Raw genomic sequence first — 22,571 nt, forward strand, 5'->3', positions numbered from 1 at the left:
GTGTTATGGGTAAAAATGGATTAAAATACCTTTCTCACTAGTGATTTAAACTGCGACAAGTTATTATTTAAATCAAGTTAAGACCATAAATATTTGTAACACAGCACTGTGGTAGACAAAAAGATGAACAAGATACAATTGTTGCCCATCAGGGGCTCAATATCTAGTGGAAGAGAAAGGCATACATGGTTTTAAAATGTGGTATATGCAAACTATGATAAATGCCATAATGGAAGTACAAGGTTAAATGGGGGAAAAAAACAAAACAAAACAGTCGAAAGTATAAAGTAAAGTGAGGTAGCATTTATCATGGTCTTGAAAGATGTTTTTCTATATGCAGAGGGAAAAGGGAAGCATTACTGTTAAAGGGTACAACCAAAGCTAAAGAAAGAGATGGAAAACTGTACGACACATTTTTAAGAGGACAACAAGTACTCCAAGTTCCTCCATAACTATCAGGCATGGGTCTCAAAGCAAGGATAACCTTCAGGGATAGGCAAATAACATAAATGTGTGATGCAGCTGGACCTAATATAAATAAGATGTGGTGGGCCATGTAGTAAAATGGAACAAGTTGAAGGCATTCACATTAAAATTTTTGTAAAATTTTGTAAAATGAACGGTGCCAGTCCTGGTAAGGGAACCGTGTGTAAGAGAAAGGAAGATAGAGAAGATAAGCTGAAAACTCAAGTTGGAAAGAAATTATGAAGTATTTTAATTCTGTAAGCAAGCAATTTTAAAGTATTTTAAATGTAAACTGTTCATCTCAGAAAGGCTAAAAAACACATTAAAAAGAAGAAAATAAATATTTTGAAAACTGTATCATCACTCCCAACATTAACAAAAAGCAACATTTTTTGGTGTATTTTTCTTCCACTCTCTTTTGCCAAGATTAGGATTGTGTGTGTGTGTGTGTGTGTGCAGTTCTCTGTGTAAAACTGTATTAACTATACGGCATTTTTTAACCCCACTAATATTTTAACAAAAGAATTTACTAACGTAGTTACATGAACTCGTTAAACATTTTAATGACTACATAGCCATTCACATTTTCCTCGGTCCTGTTTTTTAATAAGGATTCAGTATAAGTGAAAAAAACACCTAAGTTTTTTGGGGGGTTTTCATTATAAGTAGTAACTTCTATTTTCACTTGTTTGTTCTGAGATGTCTTCTTCTACTTAATAGAGAAAATTTTTCATTCTATCAGAAGTTCATTTCTATTTTGTCCTAGTTTTTGAAAATCATCCCACTGTTGTTTGCATTTAACTATGTATTCATCTGGAATTCTGTTGATAACTGTTAGGGGTTGAGGCTAATTTATTCTCTCTCTCTGCCTGTTTAAACAGCTAACCAACTACACTAATACCATTTCTTAAACAATCCTCCTACTGATTTGTTGATGCCTCCTTTATCGCTGATTTGTATTAGTATTATAACAAAAATACTACTTAAGATTCTGAATAAAAAAAGAACAAGAATGGCAGTAACAAACAAGATTTCACAATTAGATATTACTGAATGTAACATTTTTACATTTGGAACTCAAGGGATGAACAACTGTAGTCCAAAACAGCCAAAATATGCAGGTCTAAAATATAATTGTTTTGTTTTTTAATCTGCCACAATAACTCCAGAGCCCATTTATCTCTTTTAAGTCATAGCAAAGATTAACACATGTAACCTCAGCTATATAAACAAGTAACAAACACTGTACAACTGACATCCCAAAACAATTTCTTATAAAACTGGATTTCTCTTGCTGGGTTTCAGTTACAGTCCCTCATGGGTCATTGTCTTCTTTATGGAGAGCCCTGTCTGAGCTACCTCTCCATTGTTTATACTGCACTGCCAGTGCTGGAATATGCACTCCAACTTACTTAAAAACTGATTTTAAACAATTATAGAGATTTTATTCTATTATTTAAAGCAAGACATAAATCGTACTTCTCTCCAAATAGGCTGAAAATGTAGGTAATTCACAACATTTCACATCTCACTTTAGAAGTCAGGAATCCCAATCACATCTCACTTTAGAAGTTAGGAACACCAAAATGTCTTTCTAGCTTAATTCCTCTCTGCCTTCAACAGGTGCCTGCAACAGGTTGAAATTTGGTATCTTTATATCTGGAGACTACAAGCAAGTAAACAATCTAGCATAACCGTTTCCTTCTATAAACCTGCTTGCTGACTCACATCTTCCCTATAGGACATTATTAAATGATTTTGTAATAATATTTTTATATCAAAGGCTAATCACATATTTTCTTAGACAACCTAATTAAACTTTGAAACAACCTAATAAAAAGCTGTTAACTTCTCAGATTCTAAATGTTAAAAGCAGACACAATATTTTTATAAATTATATGAATAACTATTTTCTTTTAAGATGGGAGAGGAAGTGGAAGACAGAGAAAAAATATAAAAAGAGAACGGGAAAAGGGTAAGAACAAGAGAGGAAAAACAAGAAAACAAAAAGGGGATGGAGAAAAATTCAAGGAGCAACAAAAGACAGGGAGACAAAATAGGAGGTTCTGAATTTTCCACTACAAACACTCTGTACTACAGAAGTGTTGAGGAAATACTTCCTTTCACAATTTATTGGCTATTATCTTGTGTCTTTAGACTAGATACAAATGTAATCCATATTTATTAAACACAAGCTTTAAAGGAGATGTAATAATACACCAATGCAAATATTTTGGGGCCACCTACAGAGTCTACCTATCATAGTGACTATCAGGAAAGGTGGGGAATTCATGATTAACTAAAAGAGTAAAAGGAAATACAAATGTAGGTATTCAACAGGAATACCTACTAGTTACCCAGAGGGAAGTCACGTAAAGAAGGATTAAAAGCAAGAAATACCTTTGGAAAGAGTGACAAACAGATACAGTACACCCTAGGGGAAATTAGTTCAGGGAAACTGTTAAGTAACAAACTCTGATCATCATTTTCAGGAAGCCAAAGACTGGGCACTTAATTTCAGAGGCAGAGCTGGAGGAAAAAGAACAAAGTGATAAAAGGAGCTGAGAAAGAAAACCCAGGCTTAAATGGGCTAGAAGCAAAGATGGAATAAGAAAGTAATACAGAGAGAAAATTGTAAATACTTAAGCATTGTGATAAGACCTGCTATTTAATAAAAGTGGGACCCTGATGTAAATTACCCACTACTTTTCAAGTTTGTACCCAATGATTTCCTTATTACCATGAATATAATGAAAGCTATAAATAGCTGAAACCCTTTACTGAGGAAGGGCATCAAAAGTAAACTGCAGCCCCAAAGAAAGGTAGCACCCAAAACTCGGATGGGAGTTTGAGTGGCCAACCATCAAAGAACAAAAGGGAGCTTGCTTTCTATTTGGAGGTTCCTCAAATCTATTTAATACAGGAAAAACTCTTTGGTATGTAAATTATCTCAATCAAGCTGTTTTAAAAAAATCAGAATCCACATAAGAAGTGCTCAATAATTACTTGTAAAATTAATTGTAAGTAGAAAAATTAAGTGGTTTATACATAACACTGGCACCAAATATGGCCATTTCCTCTTCACCTCTGTAATTTAAGCACTTTGCCACTGGCTTATAGTATTTTGCAAAGGTTCTCAACTTCAGTGTTACAACACATTCATGAAATATATTACAAGTAATTGGTTACTAAATGATAAAATGAAATTGGTTACTGTAAAGGATAAACTTGCAGACAACATATAGCTGAGTCTTGTTTTTTTATCCACTCTGACAGTCTTTTAATTGGTGTTATTTAAAACATCCACACTTGAAATGATTACTGATATAACTGAATTGATATGGACCATATCTTTAACTTTTTACTATTCATTGCCCATGTTGTTTCCATTTCTCTTTTGTCTTCCATTCTGAATTTGAGCATTTTATATGATTCCATATTCTCAAGTCTCTTAGCAACCAATTACACTTCCTTTATTAACAAATTTTTTTTATTGGTTGCTCTAGAGTTTGCAATATACATTTATGACTAATCCAAGTCCACTTTCAAATAACACTATACTGCTTCACGATTAGTGCAAGTACCTTAGAGTATTCTCAATTCCTTCATCCCAGCAGTGAATGACACTGTTGTTATTCATTTCGCTTATCCATGAGCTATACTCAATGAATACACCGTTATTATTTTGAACTGTTATCTATTAGATCAAGTAAATATAAGAAAAATAAAAGGTGTTATTTTCATTTATTTCTTCTCACTCTTCCTTTATATAGATCTGAATTGCTGACCTTTATCATTTTCCTTCTCTCTGAAGACCTCTTCACATTTTGTGCAAGGCAGTTCTACCAGTTGACAAATTCCAAGTTTTGTTTCTCTGAGAAAGTCATTATTTCTCTTTCACTTTTGAAGAATAATTTTGCTGGATACAAAATTCTAGGTTGGCGGTTTTACTTTCTTTTTCTTCAACACCAATATTTCACTGCACTTTCTTCTCGCTTGCATGCTTTCTCAGTTCAAATATGATATAATTCTTATCTTTATTCCTCTGTAGGTACAGTGGTTTTTTTCTCTCTGGCTTCTTTCAAGATTTTCTCTAATTTTCTACAGGTTGAGTAAAATATGCCTAGGCATTTTTTTTTTTTTTTTTTTGGTATTTACCATGCTTGGTGTCCTCTGAGCTTCCTGGATTTGGTGTTTGTCATTAATTCTGGGAAATCCTCAAGTTATTATTACTTCAAATATTTCTTCTGTTCCTTTCTTTCTTCCACTTCTGATATTCCCATTATGCTTATGTTACACCTTTTGTAATTAAACTATGGAATTGAACTATGGAATTATGTAATTGAACTACGTAAATGAACTATGGAACTATGTTCCATCTTTTTCATTCAACTGAAGAAGCAAAGCAAGCATCAGAACCAGACTCAGATATGACAGATTTTGGAATTATCAGACTGGGAACTTAAAAAAACTATGATTAAGACACTAAGTGCTCTAAAGAAAAAAGAAGATAATGATGACTAAACACTATGTGTTTAATTTTTTTCATCAGTTCATTTAATACACAATTACTGACACTAAAGATTTTAGTTTAGAGGAAAAGTGTATACTTACAATACTTTAAACTTTTAAAATGAGGCTGTAGGATTATATTCAAAAACATTAAAATTATGGAATTATGAATTCCACCTTGGAGGACTTAAGAATGATTGAAAATAAAGTAGTCCCCCCTCATTCTCAAGGGATATCTTCCAGTACCCCCAGTGGATGCCTGAAACCACAGATGGTACAGAATCCTATATATACTATGTTTTTTCCTGTACATACCTATAATAAAGCTTAATTTATAAATTAGGCATAGTAAGAGATAAACAATAACTAATGATTAATTATAAGAACGAAATAGAATAAATAGTAAAATAAGTAATTATAATACATAGTAAAATAACGGTTACTTGAACATAGCACTACCATACACCTAACTGTGATGACTATCAAGTGACTAAAGGACAGGATGGAGCAGGATGGCACAAGATTTCATCACACTACTCAGACTAGGGAGCAATTTAAAACTCACAAATTTTTTTTCTGGTATTTTCCATTTAATATTTTTGGTCTGTGGTTGACTGCAAGTAACTGAAACTTCAGAAAGTGAAACTGCAGATAATGGGGGACTACCATACTATAACTTTGCAACATGAGACTTTGGCCTAACTGTTGTTGTTGTTGTTGTTTTGTTTTTTTGAGTTGGAGTCTCGCTCTGTTGCCCATGTTGGAGTGCAGTGGCGGGATCTCGGCTCACTGCGAGCTCCGCCTCCCAGGTTCACGCCATTCTCCTGCCTCAGCCTCCCGAGTTGCTGGGACTACAGGTGCTCGCCACCACGCCTGGTTAATTTTTTGTATTTTTAGTAGAGACGGGGTTTCACCATGTTAGCCAGGATGATCTTGATCTCCTGACCTCGTGATCCGCCTGCCTTGGCCTCCCAAAGTGCTTGTTTTGTTTTTAAGAAGATGACTCCTCTAATCCAGTAGTTTCTCAAACTTCGGTTTCAGTTAGAGAATGAGAATCTCCCGGAAGACTCGTTAAAACAAACACTGCTAACCATAGCCCAAGAGTTTCTGTTATAGCAATTCTGGGTTGGGGGAGCCCCCAAATTTAAATTTCTAACAAGTTCCCAGGTGGTGCTAATAGGGTCATAATTTGAGAACCACTGCTGTAACCAAGTAGCACAATATAAAATACAATTTTAAAGCTGAAAGGGTCTTTAAAAGCAAGATCTTTGGACCCCTGCCCCCCACCCAAAAAGGAAGGAAGGAAAGAAAGCTCTACATCAGTAGCCAGGGTAGCCACTTGTATGAATTTGAAACACTTCAGGCCCTCACAGTTGTTTTCCTATTTTAGTCCTATTCCTTCCATACTTCCCAAATAAATCTACCTCCTTCCTTATCTGCCCTCACCGACAGGTTTCCTTTGCCACCTTCAGGCTTTGGCCATAACTCAAACAAGTTATCTTAGCCTTGGGTCTTGTCTCCTAAAAAAAAATAGCTCAAACCCTCTGCTAGGACCAAACTTAAAAAAGCCATCTCCAATTCAATGTTAAGGGGTCTTTAAAATTCCAAGTTTATCTCTTGGGAACTAGGCTGGAATACAAAATAACTAACCAGTCCATAAAACCCTAACTACTGTTGTATACTCAGTCACGAAAGGTTGCTGAACCATGTAGTAGTCATCTGCTCAGTGGTTTTTAGATGAAGGACACAATGGCTTTCATTTGGAACACACATTATTAAATCTAGGTACATAGTGAAAGATATGGGATTGGGAAAACTGAAACTCTCAACAAATGATTACTTCAGTTTCACAAATGCAATTTTAAAAAGTATCAATTGCTGTAAGTCCTTTATTCTGTAAAGTGTACCATCAGTTTAATATCTTGTTTTGGGAGAAAATTACCACATTATGTTATCAAATACAGAAACAATATGTAGAAAAAAATAAAAGTGCCTCTAAGAATGCAGTAAACAAAAAAAGATATTCACTAGTACCTACCACTAGGTGAAAAATAAAAAGATGCAAAATTGTTGTCCCCACCTTCAAATAGCTTGTTTATTAGAACAGCACTGGAAAAAAAATGAGTGATTAAGTGATAAATTGTACAGAACTCACTACACACTATGAAGTCAAGAAAAGGTCAATGTGTACTACAGTAGCTAACAAATGTTTCAGAGTACTTGAGCTATGGCTTCAAAAATGATTAAGATGTAATTAAATGGCTGGGCGCAGTGGCTCACGCCTGTAATCCCAGCATTTTGGGAGGCCAAGGTGGGCAGACCACGAGGTCAGGAGATCAAGACCATCCTGGCTAACACAGTGTAACCCCAACTCTACTAAAAATACAAAAACAAAATTAGCCGGGTGTGGTGGTGGGTGCCTGTAGTCCCAGCTACTCGGGAGGCTGAGGCGGGAGAGGTGGTGCTTGCAGTGAGCTGAGATCATGCCACTGCACTGCAGCCTGGGTGACAGTGCAAGACTCTGTCTCAAAAAAAAAATAAAAATAAAAAAGATGTAATTAAATAGGGTTTGGAGACAAGGAAATGATGTAAAACAGAAAAGATGTAAAGCAGGAATGAAAGTAGGATCACAGAATATAAGGCAAACAGTGAGATGCCTGAGGGACTGAAGTGGATGTTGAATGCTGGTGAATAGCAAGAAGGCTTATTTTGACTGCAACATACAGCATAGTGCAGTGGGGAAAAAGGACAAGGACACAGAACAGCTATGTTGCTGCTGTAATAATCCAGGAATGACATGGTGAAATACTGAATTATGGTCTTGGCAGTCATATTAGTCTGTTTTCATGCTGCTGTTAAAGACATACCTGAGACTGGGTAATTTATAAAGAAAAAGAGGTTTAATGGACTCACAGTTCCACATGGCTGGGGAGGCTTTACAATCATGGCAAAAGGCTTGTCTTACATGGTGGCAGACAAGAGAAGATCAGAGTCAAGTGAAAGGGGTTTCTCCTTATAAAACCATTAGATCTCATGAGACTTATTCACTACCATGAGAACAGTATGGGGGAAAATCGTCCCATGATTCAATTATCTCCCACCAAGTCCCTCCCACAACACGTGGGAATTATGGAAGCTAAATTTAAGATAAGATTTGGGTGGGGGCAGAGCCAAACCATTTCATTCCACCCTGCCCCCCTCAAATCTCATGTCCTCACATTTCAAAACCAATCATGCCTTCCCAACAGTCCCTCAAAGTCTTAACTCATTTTGGCATTAACTCAAAAGTCCACTGTCCAAAATCTTACCCAAGACAAGGCAAATCCCTTCCACCTATGAGCCTGTAAAATCAAAAAGCTAGTTACTTCCTAGATACAATGGGGGTACAGGCATTGGATAAATACTCCCATTCCAAATGGGAGAAATTGTTCAAACGAAGGAGCTAAAGGCCCCATGCACGTCCCAAATCCAGTGGGGCAGTCAAATTTTAAAGCTCCAAAATGATCTCCTTTGACTCCATGTCTCACATCCAGGTCACACTGATTCAAGAGGTGGGTTCCCATGGTCTTGAGCAGCTCTGCCCCTGTGGCTTTGCAGGATACAGCCTCTCTTGGCGGCTTTTATGGGCTGGTGTTGAGTGTCTGCAGCTTTTCCAGGTGTGCAGTGCAAGCTATCGGTGGATCTACCATTCTGGGGTCTGGAGGATGGTGGTCCTTTTCTCACAGCTCTGCTAGGCAGTGCCCCAGTGGGGACTCTGTGTAGGGGCTTCAACCCCACATTTCCATTGCACACTGCCCTAGCAGAGGTTTCATGAGGGCTCCACCTCTGCAGCAAACTTCTGTCTGGACATCCAGCTGTTTCCATACATCCTCTGAAATCTACGTAAAGATTTCCCCTTTTAGCCATGGCTGGAGCTGCTGGGATGCAGAGCACCAAGTCTCTAGGTTGCAAAGAGCAGGGAGGCTCTGGGACTGGCCCATGAAATCATTTTTACCTCCTAGGCCGCTGGGTCTGTGATGGGAGGGGCTGCTATGAAGACCTCTCACATGCCCTGGAGACATTTTCCCCATTGTCTTGGTGATTAACACTTGTTTCCTCGTTACTTACGCAAATTTCTGCAGCAGGCTTGAACTTCTCTCAGAAAAGGGGTTTTTCTTTTCTAATACATCATCAGGCTGCAAATTTTCTGAACTTTTATGCTCTGTTTCCTTTTTAAAACTGAATGCTTTTAACAGCACCCAAGTCACCTCTTGAACGCTTTGCTGCATAGAAATTGCTTCTGCCAGATACCCTAAATCATCTCCCCCAAGTTAAAAGTTCCACAAATCTCTAGGGCAGGGGTAAAATGCTGCCAGTATCTTTGCTAAAGCATAGCAAGAACCCAGTTCCCAACAGGTTCATCTCCATCAGAGACCACCTGAGCCTGGATTTCACTGTCCATATTATTATCAGCATTTTGGTCAAGGCCATTCAACAAGTCTCTAGGGAGTTCCAAACTTTCTCACAAAGTTCCAAACTTTCTCACATTTTCCTGTCTTCTTCTGAGCTCTCCAAACTGTTCCAGTCTCTGCCTGTTACCCAGTTCCAAAGTCACTTCCATATTTTTGGGTTATCTTTACAGCAGTGCCCCACTCTACCAGTACCAATTTACTGTATTAATCTGTTTTCACACTGTTGATAAAGACATACCCGAGACTGGGTAATTTATAAGGAAAAAGAGGTTTAATGGACTCACAGTTCCATGTGGATGGGGAGGCCTCATAATCGTGGCAGGGAGGCCTCACAATCATGGTGGCAAGTGAAAGGCACATCTTACAAGGCAGCAGACAAGAGAGAAAGAGAGAGCTAAGTGAAAGAAGTTTCCCTTTATAAAACCATCAGATCTCATTAGATTTATTCACTACCATGAGAACAGTATGGGGGAAAACTGCCCCCATGATTCAATTATCTCCCACCAGGTCCCTCTCACAACAGGTGGGAATTATGGGAGCTACAATTCAAGATGAGATCTGGGTGGGGACACAGCCAAACCATATCAGCAGTGGAAATAGGAAGACAAGGAGAAATTTAAGCTACACTGCAAACTGGGAAACTTGTTAAAATACTGGACACGAGGATGAGAGAAAAATAAAAGATGAAACCAATGCTGCCAGACTGATGGAAAGAAGGAAAAGTGATATCTACTATCAAAAGAATTAGAGTAACTGAAATGAGTAGTGAAATGAAAGTAAATGAAACGAGAGTAAATGAAAACAATTTGAGGTGGCAAGGTACTAAGGCATAGAAAAATCATGGTTGTGAAAGGCCAAGTTTAAGGTGACATTGGTTGTGGCAACCTGTACTCTGGTACTCTGCCCCAGTTCGCACCCAGCTCACATCCTTTTCTTCTCTACTATTACTTTATATTCTTTCTTCTACTTGTACATCAAAACTTAACATGAGAGGATTGTGATTAGTTAGTGGAAATCCTATTCCTTAGTCAAGCAAATTTTCTCCCAAGCCATTTTCCTCTATTTATTCACATTATTGGCAAAGCTCACTGTCATCATAACTCTGAATCTAATTTCTGCTAGTGAGAATAACAATGACCAAGTAAGTATACTGTTAAGTGTGTTTGGATTTATAGCCCATCCCTTGATTTTTCATTAAGGCCACTATCCTGAATTTTGTCAGTAAAAATATTATGTCCTCATTGAATCTCTCCCTCACCTAATTCTGTATTTGTTTATAACACTGCTTATACGCCATTACTGCATTTAACAAAACTTACTTTTGATAAACTCAGTTGATGAGTCTACCACAAAAGAGGGTGAATGTTTTAAAGTGGTAAGACTGTCTTACACTTTTTTAACCTTTTTATGCCTTGTATGTGGCAGTCATTAAAGCAAATGTGTACTGAATTCAGTTTTCCCTGACTACATGATTCTATAAATTCAGAATTTATCGTTGACCTTCTGACTTCTTAAAAACCTGTACATGTAGAATCTGCCTAAAATGCTGCTTGCTAGTAGCTCCTGCTTCAGAAAAAAGGACATGCATTTTATAATATGACAGTTAAATTTTGATCACAGATTGCTTTGATATATCTTATTAATAGATGTAATGACTGCAATCAAATTACGGAAGTGATTCACTTACATTAACTAAAGCATCTTGTTGGAATACGTTTCTCAGGTTCCCAGAAGCACCAACTTTACTCTAAGCAAGATGTCACTGAAGTGACACTCATCCAATTAAATTTTTAAATTTCATGCTTACTGCAAAAACAATGGTAAGTTCTTGGTGTTGCCATATAGAAATAACATATTTTACTGTCATATTGTAGACTACTGATTCTGCAAGTGATTACTTTGTTTCAGATATATTCAATCTCCAAATTCCTATCAACTTTACGTATTAGAAAATGAGAGTGTTTCATTTAAATTCAGTAAAAACTCACTAAAATGGACTTACCTTAGGAAAGGCCAGTCTAAACTACTGAAAAAAATTAAATTACACAACTCAGATCATTGTTCCCCTGGGAATTGACGAAAGGTTCGTGAGACATGTTTCACAAGCTGGATCTTAAAGTTAGACACTTATATCAGCAGAAACAACATTCTTAAGGTAGCAGGTAATGGGACCAGACCAGCACATACATAAGCAGAGAAATAAGATAATGGAAGCAAAGAAAAAGTACATACATTCAGGGGATTCATACAGTAATCCCCTGTTCTCGTTTGTTGTTTTTTTTTTGAGATGGAGTCTCACTCTGTCGCCCAGGCCGGAGTGCAGTGGCGTGATCTTGGCTCACTGCAGCCCCTGCTTTTCCCAGGTTCAAGCAATTCTCCTGCCTCAGCCTCCTGACTAGCTGGGGCTACAGGCCCCGCCACTGTGACTGGCTAATTTTTTATATTTTTAGTAGAGACGGGGTTTCACCATGTTAGCCAGGATAGTCTTGATCTCCTGACCTCATGATCCGCCCACCTCGGCCTCCCAAAGTGCCCTGTTCTCATCTTGTAGCTACTTGGCAATACAGGTGCTCAAAACAGAAAAGCCACAGAAAAACAGAAAAACACACAAACCAAGTGCTCTCCATGCTTGGTTTATACCTTAAAACTAGGCATCATAAATGGCAAGACAATAGCCCTAGTGACTCTCCCTCCCCAAGATAGCCATTGCTGTAATGCTTCATCTATAAGAGAGCTCAAATTAAAAATTACTGATTTTGGAAAGAAAAAGGGTGGCAATTATAGGGCATGTGTATCATTACTTCTTATTCCCATGCCCTTGCTAGAAATATCACTAATCAATCAGACTTAGCATGCAAGTTCCAATCAATTTGCCAATCCTGTGTTGGAATGGGTGTAAAGGTATCCTTTGCTATCTAAACCTTTGCTATTCAAATTTAGACAACAAATGGGTTCAGATAATTTATTTTTTTTATTTCAGATAAGGCTATTTGGAAGACATGGTAGTGTGTACCATATGGACTCATGCCTCCCAAAAATCCAAGACATAACAGATTGGAATCTGTCACTTTCTGATCTTTCACTTTCTGCACTCAGGAAAAAAGCAAGACTCAAATAGTAAGGAATATCATAATTTTTCGGTTTGTGCTCAGTTACGAGGAAATAGAAAATTTCACCTCCCACACAACTTTTTGTTATATATATATGAGCTACGGTAATAGATGCCTGATAGAGAGGTTGTACATAATTAACCAAACCTCATGTTTCTATTTTGTCTTATAAATAGGAGGCATACAGTTAGTGAAATAGAAAAAGTAAATGCCTATTTACAGTCGCAAAAAAAGAAAAATCATGTTTTAAGGTATTTATTTATGTGGGTTGAGTGCCAAATATCTTAATCTCATAGTCAGCAAGTAAGTGCATTAAGGCCTTAGTGTTTATTGTTCCTTATTTTATTATCCTACCCAAAGCAGGAAGATTCTTCCTCCTACTGGCCCATGCTTCTCATCTTTAACTCGAACTTAGAACCCTCCAAAAAGCAGAAAAGAAAGCAACTAAAAGACTAAACAGAAAGAGAATGGTAGAATAGGAGGCACTGGACAAGAGTAGTCTACTTTGCTCAGAGATGTGGAATAACCATCTTACTATCATGTTCCTTATAATTTACAAAGAACATTCTGTCATGATTACTTATTAAAATGTCTATCCTAGATGAAGAGGAATAGCTGTGAAGCTCAACTCTGCACTAAATTATTCTGAAAGAGTACATACTTTTCTTATTTATATAATTGAATCTACAATATGACATTCACTGCCTTAAAATATTACATTACTATTATGGGATAAGGTTAAACATCTCTTTATAAAGAAGACAAAACAAAAGCAGCACACAAACAGCCTCCCTACTACAATCTCTCAACCAGCAGTTAGTAAACTCCCCAACAACCAGGATTACTGCATAGCCTTACTTTTGCACAATAAACAGCTCTTAACTACTTTAAATGTAATATATGCTCAATAAAGATTTGCACAGTTAATCTCACATAACAGAACCCTTGCACAAGGTAGCAATAAGCAAGTCCTCCTCAGCTAACACCCAAGGAAACACTGACAAATCCTAATAATTCATCCAATGAAAATGTTCTGTTGATTGCCCATGATAAATTAATTATATTAGTCTTTCATTGTGCTTTTGGTTTTATTATTGTTGTCAATATTGATTTAGTAACAGTGTTAGAATCTCAGGAACCTTCACGGTCACTTAGTACAGATCTCTCATTTTGTAAATGAGGAAACTAAGGTCTACTTTTTCCACAATGCATACCTTGACACTTGTCACTTCTTTTCCTGGTCCCCTAACTGAATAAAAGAGAAGTTTTATTGCATATTTTTGCTTAGGTCAATTTTACAAGGTTAATATTACAAGTGAATGGGCATTCCTCAAATGCCAGTCTCTGGCATACTTTGTATATAGCAGATACTCATTTAAGTACTTACAAACTCTTCTTGCTTAAAGTCCTCAAATATAAGTATATGATAAGGCTTATTTTAATTTTCATTTGCACAATTTTAGCATGCAATATTATTTTCTAATGGAAAAAGTAATGCAACATAATTCTTAATCCAATGCATCTTTCATAACAAGACACTTCTCTCTTTTCTACCACTATGAAGCTCATTTCCCCCAAATAATACCAAAAATTTACAGTTAGACATAAACCAAATCAGTCCTGCACATACCATCATTCAAGACACCTTTCAATGGAGAGAGCAAATTGGTCAATCATTTAAATACGTACATATCCACTACCCAACCTAAACAAGACAAGAAAATCAACAGGCTTGGAATTGCTTAACTTGCAATTAACTTTTGTCAATAGGGAAGACAATTTTATCAGTTTAAAATCATAGGAGAGCAAGGAACTGCCTTCCTTCTGGAACCAGAAACCATGTTGGGACACAGCTAGCCTCAATACGGATATGCAAAATGCATCTTAAGTCTTTTGTGTGCTTGGTATTGAAGACAGGCTAAACTCAGGGTAGGTAGGAGGTCAACCTACTAACCAAAAATACATGGAAGCCAGCTGATGTGCTAGTCGGTCTGTATTTTTAAAGCAAAATGAAAATCATAGACTTCCAGTTAAAGTAAACTCTAAAGTTATGAATTTATAGTACATGTTTTCCACTGTAGCTGAAGGAACAATATTTCTCAACAGAGTTAATAAACTACCTGATTCAAAAACCAAGAATAAAACTGAACCACTGCATTCTAGGATGGCGGACTGTAATCAGAACTAATATGGCATCACTATGTAAACCTTCTGGATCACCAAACACAGCTCCCTGTAACTAAGATGGAAACAAGAGATTAATCACTTAATATCTAGATGTTGATTGTCATCATCATAAGAAAGTAAAACAAAACTGTTCAATTTGGGTTTTAACTAGAATTCAGAAAACATCCAAAATAGATCATATATATAATTCTACTTTTATTATAATTTTCAGCCTAAAATATAGCAGATACAGAAGTATGCATGCCTTACAGGATTGAATAAAGATAAGGAACTCTGACCCCAGCATTTTTTCCAGGGTCTAATAAGGAATCAGTAGAATCTTATAGGTCTTTTGTCATTGTTTATCTCTTTCCATAAAGTGGGCAAAACGATAGATCTTATATGACCGTTTTAAGAAGAGGCTTATGAGGTCTTGCCTGCAAATAAACTTACAGAAATAAAAACAGTAATTGATAACAAATTCTTTTAAGAATCCCTAAATTTGAGTAAATGCAGTATTGGAATATTTTCTGAAATAAAACATCAGGATTTCTTTTGAATTTTCAGGTACAAGTTTAATACAAGTTGACTATCTTTTATCTGAAATGCGTGGGATCATACGTGCTTCCGACTTATTTATTTATTTGTTATTTTTAGTTTTTTATTTTGAACCGCAGTCCCGCTCTGTCGCCCAGCTGGAGTGCAGTGGCATGATCTCGGCTCACTGCAACCTCCACCTCCTGGGTTCAAGGGATTCTCCTGCCTCAGCCTCCCAAGTGGCTGGGACTACAGGCGCACGATGCCACACCTGGATAATTTTTTGGATTTCAGTAGAGACGGGGTTTCACCGTGTTGCCCAGGCTGGTCGCAAACTCCTGAACTCAGGCAATCTGCCCACCTTGACCTCCCAAAGTGTTAGGATTACAGGCGTGAGCCACTGCGCCTAGTGTGCCTCCAATTTATTATTTTGGATTTTGGAATATTTGCATATGTGTAATGAGTATCTTAGGGATGTAACCCAAGTCTAAACAAGAAATTCATTTATGTTTCATATACACCTTATACACATAACCTGAAGGTAATTTTTATACAATTTTTTTTTTAAAGGAGTTTTGCTCTTGTTGCCCAGACTGGAGTGCAATGGTGCGATCTCGGCTCACAGCAACCTCCGCCTCCTGGGTTCAAGCGATTCTCCTGCCTCAGCCTCCCGAGTAGCCAGGATTACAGGTGGGCACCACCACCCTCGGCTAATTTTTTGTATTTTTAGTAGAGACGGGGTTTCACCATGGCCAGGCTGGTCTTGAACTCCTGACCTCAGGTGATCCGCCAGCCTCAGCCTCCCAGAGTGCTGGGATTACAGGTGTGAGCCACCGCGCCTGGCCTATACAATATTTTAAATAATTTTGTGTGTGATTCAATGAAGTCAGGTGTGGAATTTTTCACTTGTGGCACTAAAAACGTTTGGGATTTTGGAGTGTTTCAGATTCTGGAGCATCTTGAATTCTGGGGGATTTTGGATTAGGGATGATCAACCTGTATCTATGTTACAGCCTCACTGCAAATATGTTATTCACTCCCACTCATGTAGGTATGATCTCAGTTCACAAACAGGCAGAAACCATCTCAATCCTATTTTTTCCACAACAATTTTATTCTATCAGGGTTTCAAGTAAAACTGCCTTAAAAAGGTAAATAAAAGGACTTAGTAAATGTGTTTACTGTTGCTTACACTAAAAAATTTTCACTAAACTACGAAGACACTGAGAGATAAGAGGAAGGGAAAACTTGCTTTGGTATTTCTTTTATTTATTTATTTTTTTTTTGAAGTAACCAAAGAGGGGTACAATTTAAGCTAAAAGAAGTTTGCAGTTAGGTTGGGTTGTGGCCTTGTTTTAGGTAAAAATACATGGGCTACTAGTTTTCTTTTTTTTTTTTTTAACAACAAAAAGCTAATTTTGGAATTCTACTTTTTAGAAAATACAAATAACCTTACAGCATATTCAGTACTAAAGCACATGCCTACTAAGAAATCTCCTTTCTAGTGAATAGTGTCAGTGATTTGGACCTTTTGTCTATGGAGTAAGAATGAGTAAGGGTAAGAAACATGCAAGCTTGTTAACCTAGAATTAACTTGAAGGTATTCATAACCATATTATAGAAACATAACAACACTGTCAATTTTGTACTAACCTTATTTTCTATAATTACCTTTAAAATATATTTCCAACTCTTTTCCACTCAACTTTGAATGCTTTTTTTCCAGACTCATTTAATGCCTGATATTTCAATGCACACACTTTTATCAAACCGTATTTCAGTTTAATAAACAGAATAAATTATGAACTGATAACTTATTGTCCAGTAAAAGGCCTACATCACATACTATATTTATATTTGTAGAGTAGGAGGACAAGTACAGACTTGTTTGTGATATGCAAGCCCAGTAATTTAGAAACTATGATAAACCAAATGCAAAACCCATTTGATAATTTTTAAATGTCACATTTCTTTTGAGTGTAATTTTAAATTCTCATTAATAATGGCACCAAAGGATGATTCAGGAAGCAGTACAAAACTGATAGTCTCTCAGAATATTATCAGGTGATAAAATAATTTGTAAAATAATATTATTGCCTCAAAAATGTGAAATATCTAACTGCAATCATCTATTAAAAATGATTTAAATTTAATACATATATACTATTTCTTAGGAATATATGGTAGTAAAGGAGTTTTCACTTTTGGTATCTTTATTTTACATAGTCACTTGATGAATAATATAAATCCATTCTTGTGGAGCAGGGGGTATGACACTATTAAGTATATTTACTAATTTTGTTTATTATCTACAAATGTTGTTTATTCTGAAATTTTAAGTATATAAAAATCATTTTTGCAAATAGGATTTCTAAAGTTGAACATCAGATGCCAATAAGTGTATCATTACAATTTTAAAACAAAAATATAAAATTTCATATTTTGGGATTCACGTGTTTGTTGCCCATTATTTTTTCAGAACAAGTACCAAAAACTGGAGTGCACTCTACTTCAGAAGTTTTTCTCATGTTAAAGTCAGAGCAGTTAGGCTGTAATGGATGTGCCAATATAAAAAAAAATTAAATTTACACATTATTTGCCAAAAAGTGCACTCGACTATCATCATTATTCAAACATTTCACTCAGTTGCCTCCACAACTCACTTATTTTAAAACTATAAAGTGAAGATTCCTTTCCCCCTTGTTCTCATAATCAATTAAAATATACATTACTAATTCAACTTTTAAAATTTGTCTCTCTTAAAAGATTTTAGTCCATTAACTTGGATTTCCCACATCTGAATGTAAAACCAAGGTGCTTAATTCAATTTAATGATGATTTCAGAAACACAAAGTTACATCACGTTACTAGAGGTTAAAAACACACACACATACACACTGGTTTTGTGAAAACCTTGATGGCAAGCAAGATATTCACCATCTCTTCTTTTAAATTATAGCTTTAAAAAGGGGGTGAGGGTATTCATTGAAGAATAAAGCCTGCTTTCTGTCACACACACACACACACACACACACACACACACACACACACACACCCCAATCATATCTATCAGACCTATTCAAGTTGCCACAACATGACTATTGTCAAAGCCAAAAAAATTCTCCTTTAAAATATTTAAACTTCATTTTAAAATTAAAACTGAAAGCAAGATACTCAACTGCCAACTACTGTTGATGAAACTATTAAAGCCTGCACTGACCTACTTCATATCAGCATCATGACGGCATGGATGCATGCCAAGAAAATAATGAAAATTACTATATAACTAACCTAAATCTTGTATTTAAAAATTGTCACTTTAAAAATGTGCAAATACTGTACATGCAACGCCAGTTGCTTTACGATATGTTTTCAAAATGAGAAAATGAGTTTTGATATTTTAGTACTCATATTCAATGATGGCCCTGCAAAGATTTCATTTCCATTTTCAAAATCAAGGCTTTTTAAAATACCATATAAAATTCTCTTTTTAAACTTCTATTAAAAGCAATCTTAGACCAAATTCCAAATATTACTTTCCATTTAAAAAATATTGCCACACTTAAAAAAAAAAGGCAGTTAATGAAGAATCCTACAAAACAATGCAAGTTCATGTTCAAAGAATATTGCAATGGCTCTAACAGCGGATGGACTTAGTGTATTTAATTATTAAAAGATTCCCACTAGACTTTAGGAGTTTAATGCTGAAATATTGGAAATTTTCATACAAGAAAGTAAAATAGCGAAAGATATTCCATCAATGGTTTCTTTTAAAAAGACATACAAATGGCAAGACATTTGATTCCCTATATTTTAATTGAAAAAAAAAACCAGTTTGTTGTAAACTACCATCTTAAAATATTTTATACTAAAAAAGCACTTTCTTCACAATCAATGCAAAGAATAAACTCCCTGAAAAAGAAATTTAATATTAGGATAAGGGAGGCAAAAACATTCAGAAATAGCAGCTAACCCAACTGAAAGGAAGAGACACATTAGGTTTTGTGCTGCATATTAATATTCTTACGCACAGTATCTGGTGAAAATTCACAATACATTTCTTCCTCCTTCTATGGCTGCAAAAAGGAGTAAACACATTTCACATTCTCCAGTTCCAAATTCATGCCACCATCATGCAATATGACTTAATTTCGACCCATATTTCTGTTACAATGAGTGAAAAAATAAAACCAAAAAACTTGTTTATCTGCACTCACAATTGAGGAAGGGGTAAAAGCATTTTTTAGCTAAGAAGACAGGGGCTGATTGATGCAAAGTCCGCACACCTCCAGAGGTCCTACAAATGTGCACCCGACTGGGGAAAGCCACATTCAATGAATGCATCAGCCTCCTCCTCCGCTCCCCCCGCCCGCCGCCCCCCACCCACTTTGCAGCAGAAATGTGCCTGGGCTTTTTCACGCGAGCGATGGAGGATCCTCTTACCAGATGGAGTTCTTGATCTTGTGTTGCAGCGCGCTGGCCTCTGTCCCTGGCAGCCCGGGCACAAGGGCTGGCAGGGCCACCCCCGAGTTGGGGGCGCTGGGGGGAAGCTGCTGATGGGCATCAGGCTGCTGTGGTGGCGGCTGTTGTTGTTCCTCTGCCATCGCTGCAGAGGGGTGGGAGGGAGGGAGGGAAAGATGGGGGCGCGGGGAAGGGTGAGGGAAGAGACCGGGAGGGGAGGACGAAGGGGGGAGAGGAGGAGGGGGAGGGGGAGGGGAAGAGGAGGAGGAGGAGGAAGGAAGCTGGATAAGCTAGGCCTTTACCCCAGGGCTCGAGTGAGTCGCTTTCGCCTGCCGCCTGGGGAACATCACCGGGGAGACCAGCGGCTCCTCACGGCCGGGGTGCTTCACCGCGGGAGAGGCATGGCGGCGCCCCTCAGCCCCCCGCTGCCGCCGCCGCCTCCTCCCGTCAGCGGCCGGGGCTGTGGGGGGGTGAGATGGGGGCGTTTGAAGACGAAGTAGGGGGGGCAGGCTCCCCCCAAAATCCAAGAAGAACGGTTGCTCAGGGATTTGGCGGCCAGGCCTTCCTTCCTTGTCCCCGGGGCTTTCTACTCCGGGGTCCCCGTGCTGCTGCAGCCCCAGGCACCGCTCCACGCCACTCCCCACGCCGCCGCCGCCGCTCGCTCCCGGCCCCGCCGCCGCCGCGGCCGCCGCTGCCCTGCCAGCCCCGGAGGCAGCCCAGTGCGCGCAGCCGCACTGCGGCCCGGCGCAGACCGCACAACACCTACCGCTCCGCCGGGGGGGCGTGGACCAGGGTGTGCGGGCCGCGGGCGCGACGGGCCGGGAGGGGGGCGCACGGCGCTGAGGGCGGCGCGGGCCAGCGGGCCAGGGAAGCGCGCCGCTGGGGGCCGGGAGGAGTCCGGCCCGGCTGGTGGAGAGCAGGAAAACGTGGGGGAGGTGCTGGCGAGAGAAACAGAACTTGCGTGAGGAGGAGGAGGAGAAACCAAATTTAATAATATTTGGCGTGGAAATGGGATTTGGGCGGGGGAGGCATCTTCAAAGCAAGTAAAGAGAAATCAACATTATCCCCCCTCCCCTGCACATGCATGTGAGGATTACTTCCTCCCTGAGTAAATGAAGAGAACTGAAGCAGGTAAGACGATAAACTGACTTTTCAGAAGCCCCCAAAGAAGAACACCCGTTGGAATTAACCACCCTTTAGGTAATTAAGTCTTGGACGGAAATCGCGAGTCAGGAGCTGGGTTGAGTGCTCCTCGGTCGGGCATTCAAAGCCCTCCAAATCTGGCCCCACTTTAACTATCCAATCATAGCGGCCTCCATCCCCCTGCAAGAACTCCCGGCTCCAATCAGGGAAGTCTCCATGCCATCCTCAACGCGCAGCAGATTCATTCTTCCTTCGTGCCTTTGCTCATGCTGTTCCCCTCCACCTCCCCACCCCACCCCACCCCCTTTCCAGGAATGCCCTCCCTCCTTTATACCGCTCCCAATTCCACCCAGGCTCTAAAGCATAGCTCAAGTCGCGGCTTGTCAGGGTCCCTGCAGCCAAGGCCCCTGCCTGCCTCTGAAAGAAACGCATGTAGTACTCACAACATGGAGGCTCAGGCGTCAGCCACGAGCTCCTTCCTTTGGAGCCCGTTGAACACCCGCCCTCCCCCCGCAGACTCCGCACCATTCCCCCCCTTCCCATTCATACCTAAATGATAGCTTTGCCACAAATAAGTCAGTCTCCTTTAAGAGCAGAAGAATTGGCTTTTCTAGGTGGGGCTGATCAGGGAGGCTGCGTGGATGTAGAATACAACAGCCAAGGCCTCTGGCACCAAATGGAACAGCTGTTCAGCTCACACTGACCTTTCTTTGGGCCCGTGGGTGTTATGAGCCCTTCAGCTTTAACTTTTCTGATAGAGTGTCTATCAGGTTTCTACCTGTTAGATCCTCTGGCCACTTTCCTGCTGTGTGTGGACTTTGGGCTGTGGGGCTCTGCCACCTTTTAGACTCCTAGTGGATGGTGAATCTGATTGGCTTGGGTTGCCTGGCCTTTGAGTTCTCAGTTCCCTGCCTTGGCCTGAAACCCTCTTGCTTTTGTCCACTGTGCCCTGTGTCCTGGCCCACAGACTTAAGGCCCAGACTCACACTGAATGCTTGCACGTGGTGAGGGTTGAGGGTGGGGGTGCAGGGAGGAAGAACACCTGTGTGCAAAATAAGCCCCCCCCCCCCCGGGGCCTCTTGGATTACGCTGTGCTCCAACTACCCATTGCACGAGTTGCATCACACAAATGAGCCCCCTTTTCCATACTCTAAGGTCTCTATTAGCTTAGCCACTTTAGGAAACTATAGGTGGTTTACGACATTCATTTTGCATACATATCTTCATGTGGGTGTGTAAAGACAGTATTTTTCTGGACCAAATTGATAGACATGGTGTGCACTAGACAGAAGCTTTGAAGGATAAAAATAGCTAATGTTTGTTGAACACTTTGTGTGCCAGACTAGCACTTTCCATACATTATCATAGTTATTCCTCCCCAAGAGTGTATAATGTAGGTATTATTAGTCTTCCTCTGTTACAGATGAAATGGACGCTTAGGTTAATTAACATTCTTAAAATTACCCAATTAGTAAATGCAGGAGCCAAAATTTGAGTCCTGGAAGTTTAATTCCAGAGCCTGCAAGCTATGCTGAAACTGGAATTACGCTGAAAAATCTTGAATGTAGGTATATATATACGTGTGTGTGTGTATGCCCTATATCACGCTGAGGAAAGTTGCCAAGTTCCCCAAGGTTCTAATTTTTTGCCTTGCCAAGAGAGAATGATGGCTCCAAGTTGCAACACCCTGGGAGGGGGAGATCCTTAGGAAGTGGGAGAGTCATCG

General features: G+C 38.9%; 2 protein-coding genes across 4 annotated transcripts in view; one reads left to right on the forward strand and one right to left on the reverse strand.

The window, feature by feature from the left end:
* The window catches only part of RFX7 (regulatory factor X7), a 154,801-nt gene extending 134,152 nt beyond the window's left edge, over positions 1 to 20,649 (reverse strand). The window contains exons 1-2 of one of the 2 annotated variants that reach the window (XM_055099050.2): positions 20,469 to 20,649; positions 19,685 to 19,847 (exon numbers count right to left, since the gene is read on the reverse strand). In XM_055099050.2, coding sequence (XP_054955025.1) covers positions 19,685 to 19,845 — 161 coding nt within the window. In that variant the 5' untranslated portion in view covers positions 19,846 to 19,847; positions 20,469 to 20,649. Of the gene's footprint in view, positions 1 to 19,684; positions 19,848 to 20,004; positions 20,362 to 20,468 lie in introns of those variants that run through there. The other variant, XM_055099048.2, reaches the window with a different exon arrangement.
* A 99-nt stretch (positions 20,650 to 20,748) lies between these two features.
* Positions 20,749 to 22,571, forward strand: part of TEX9 (testis expressed 9) — a 216,698-nt gene continuing 214,875 nt past the window's right edge. Inside the window, exon 1 of one of the 2 annotated variants that reach the window (XM_034938815.4) lies at positions 20,749 to 20,833. The gene's annotated coding sequence lies outside the window, so the exon portion shown is untranslated. The remainder of the gene's footprint in view (positions 20,834 to 22,571) is intronic. The other variant, XM_055099057.2, reaches the window with a different exon arrangement.

The sequence above is a fragment of the Pan paniscus genome, chromosome 16 (genome assembly GCF_029289425.2).
Source record: "Pan paniscus chromosome 16, NHGRI_mPanPan1-v2.0_pri, whole genome shotgun sequence".
NCBI classification, from domain to species: domain Eukaryota; kingdom Metazoa; phylum Chordata; class Mammalia; order Primates; family Hominidae; genus Pan; species Pan paniscus.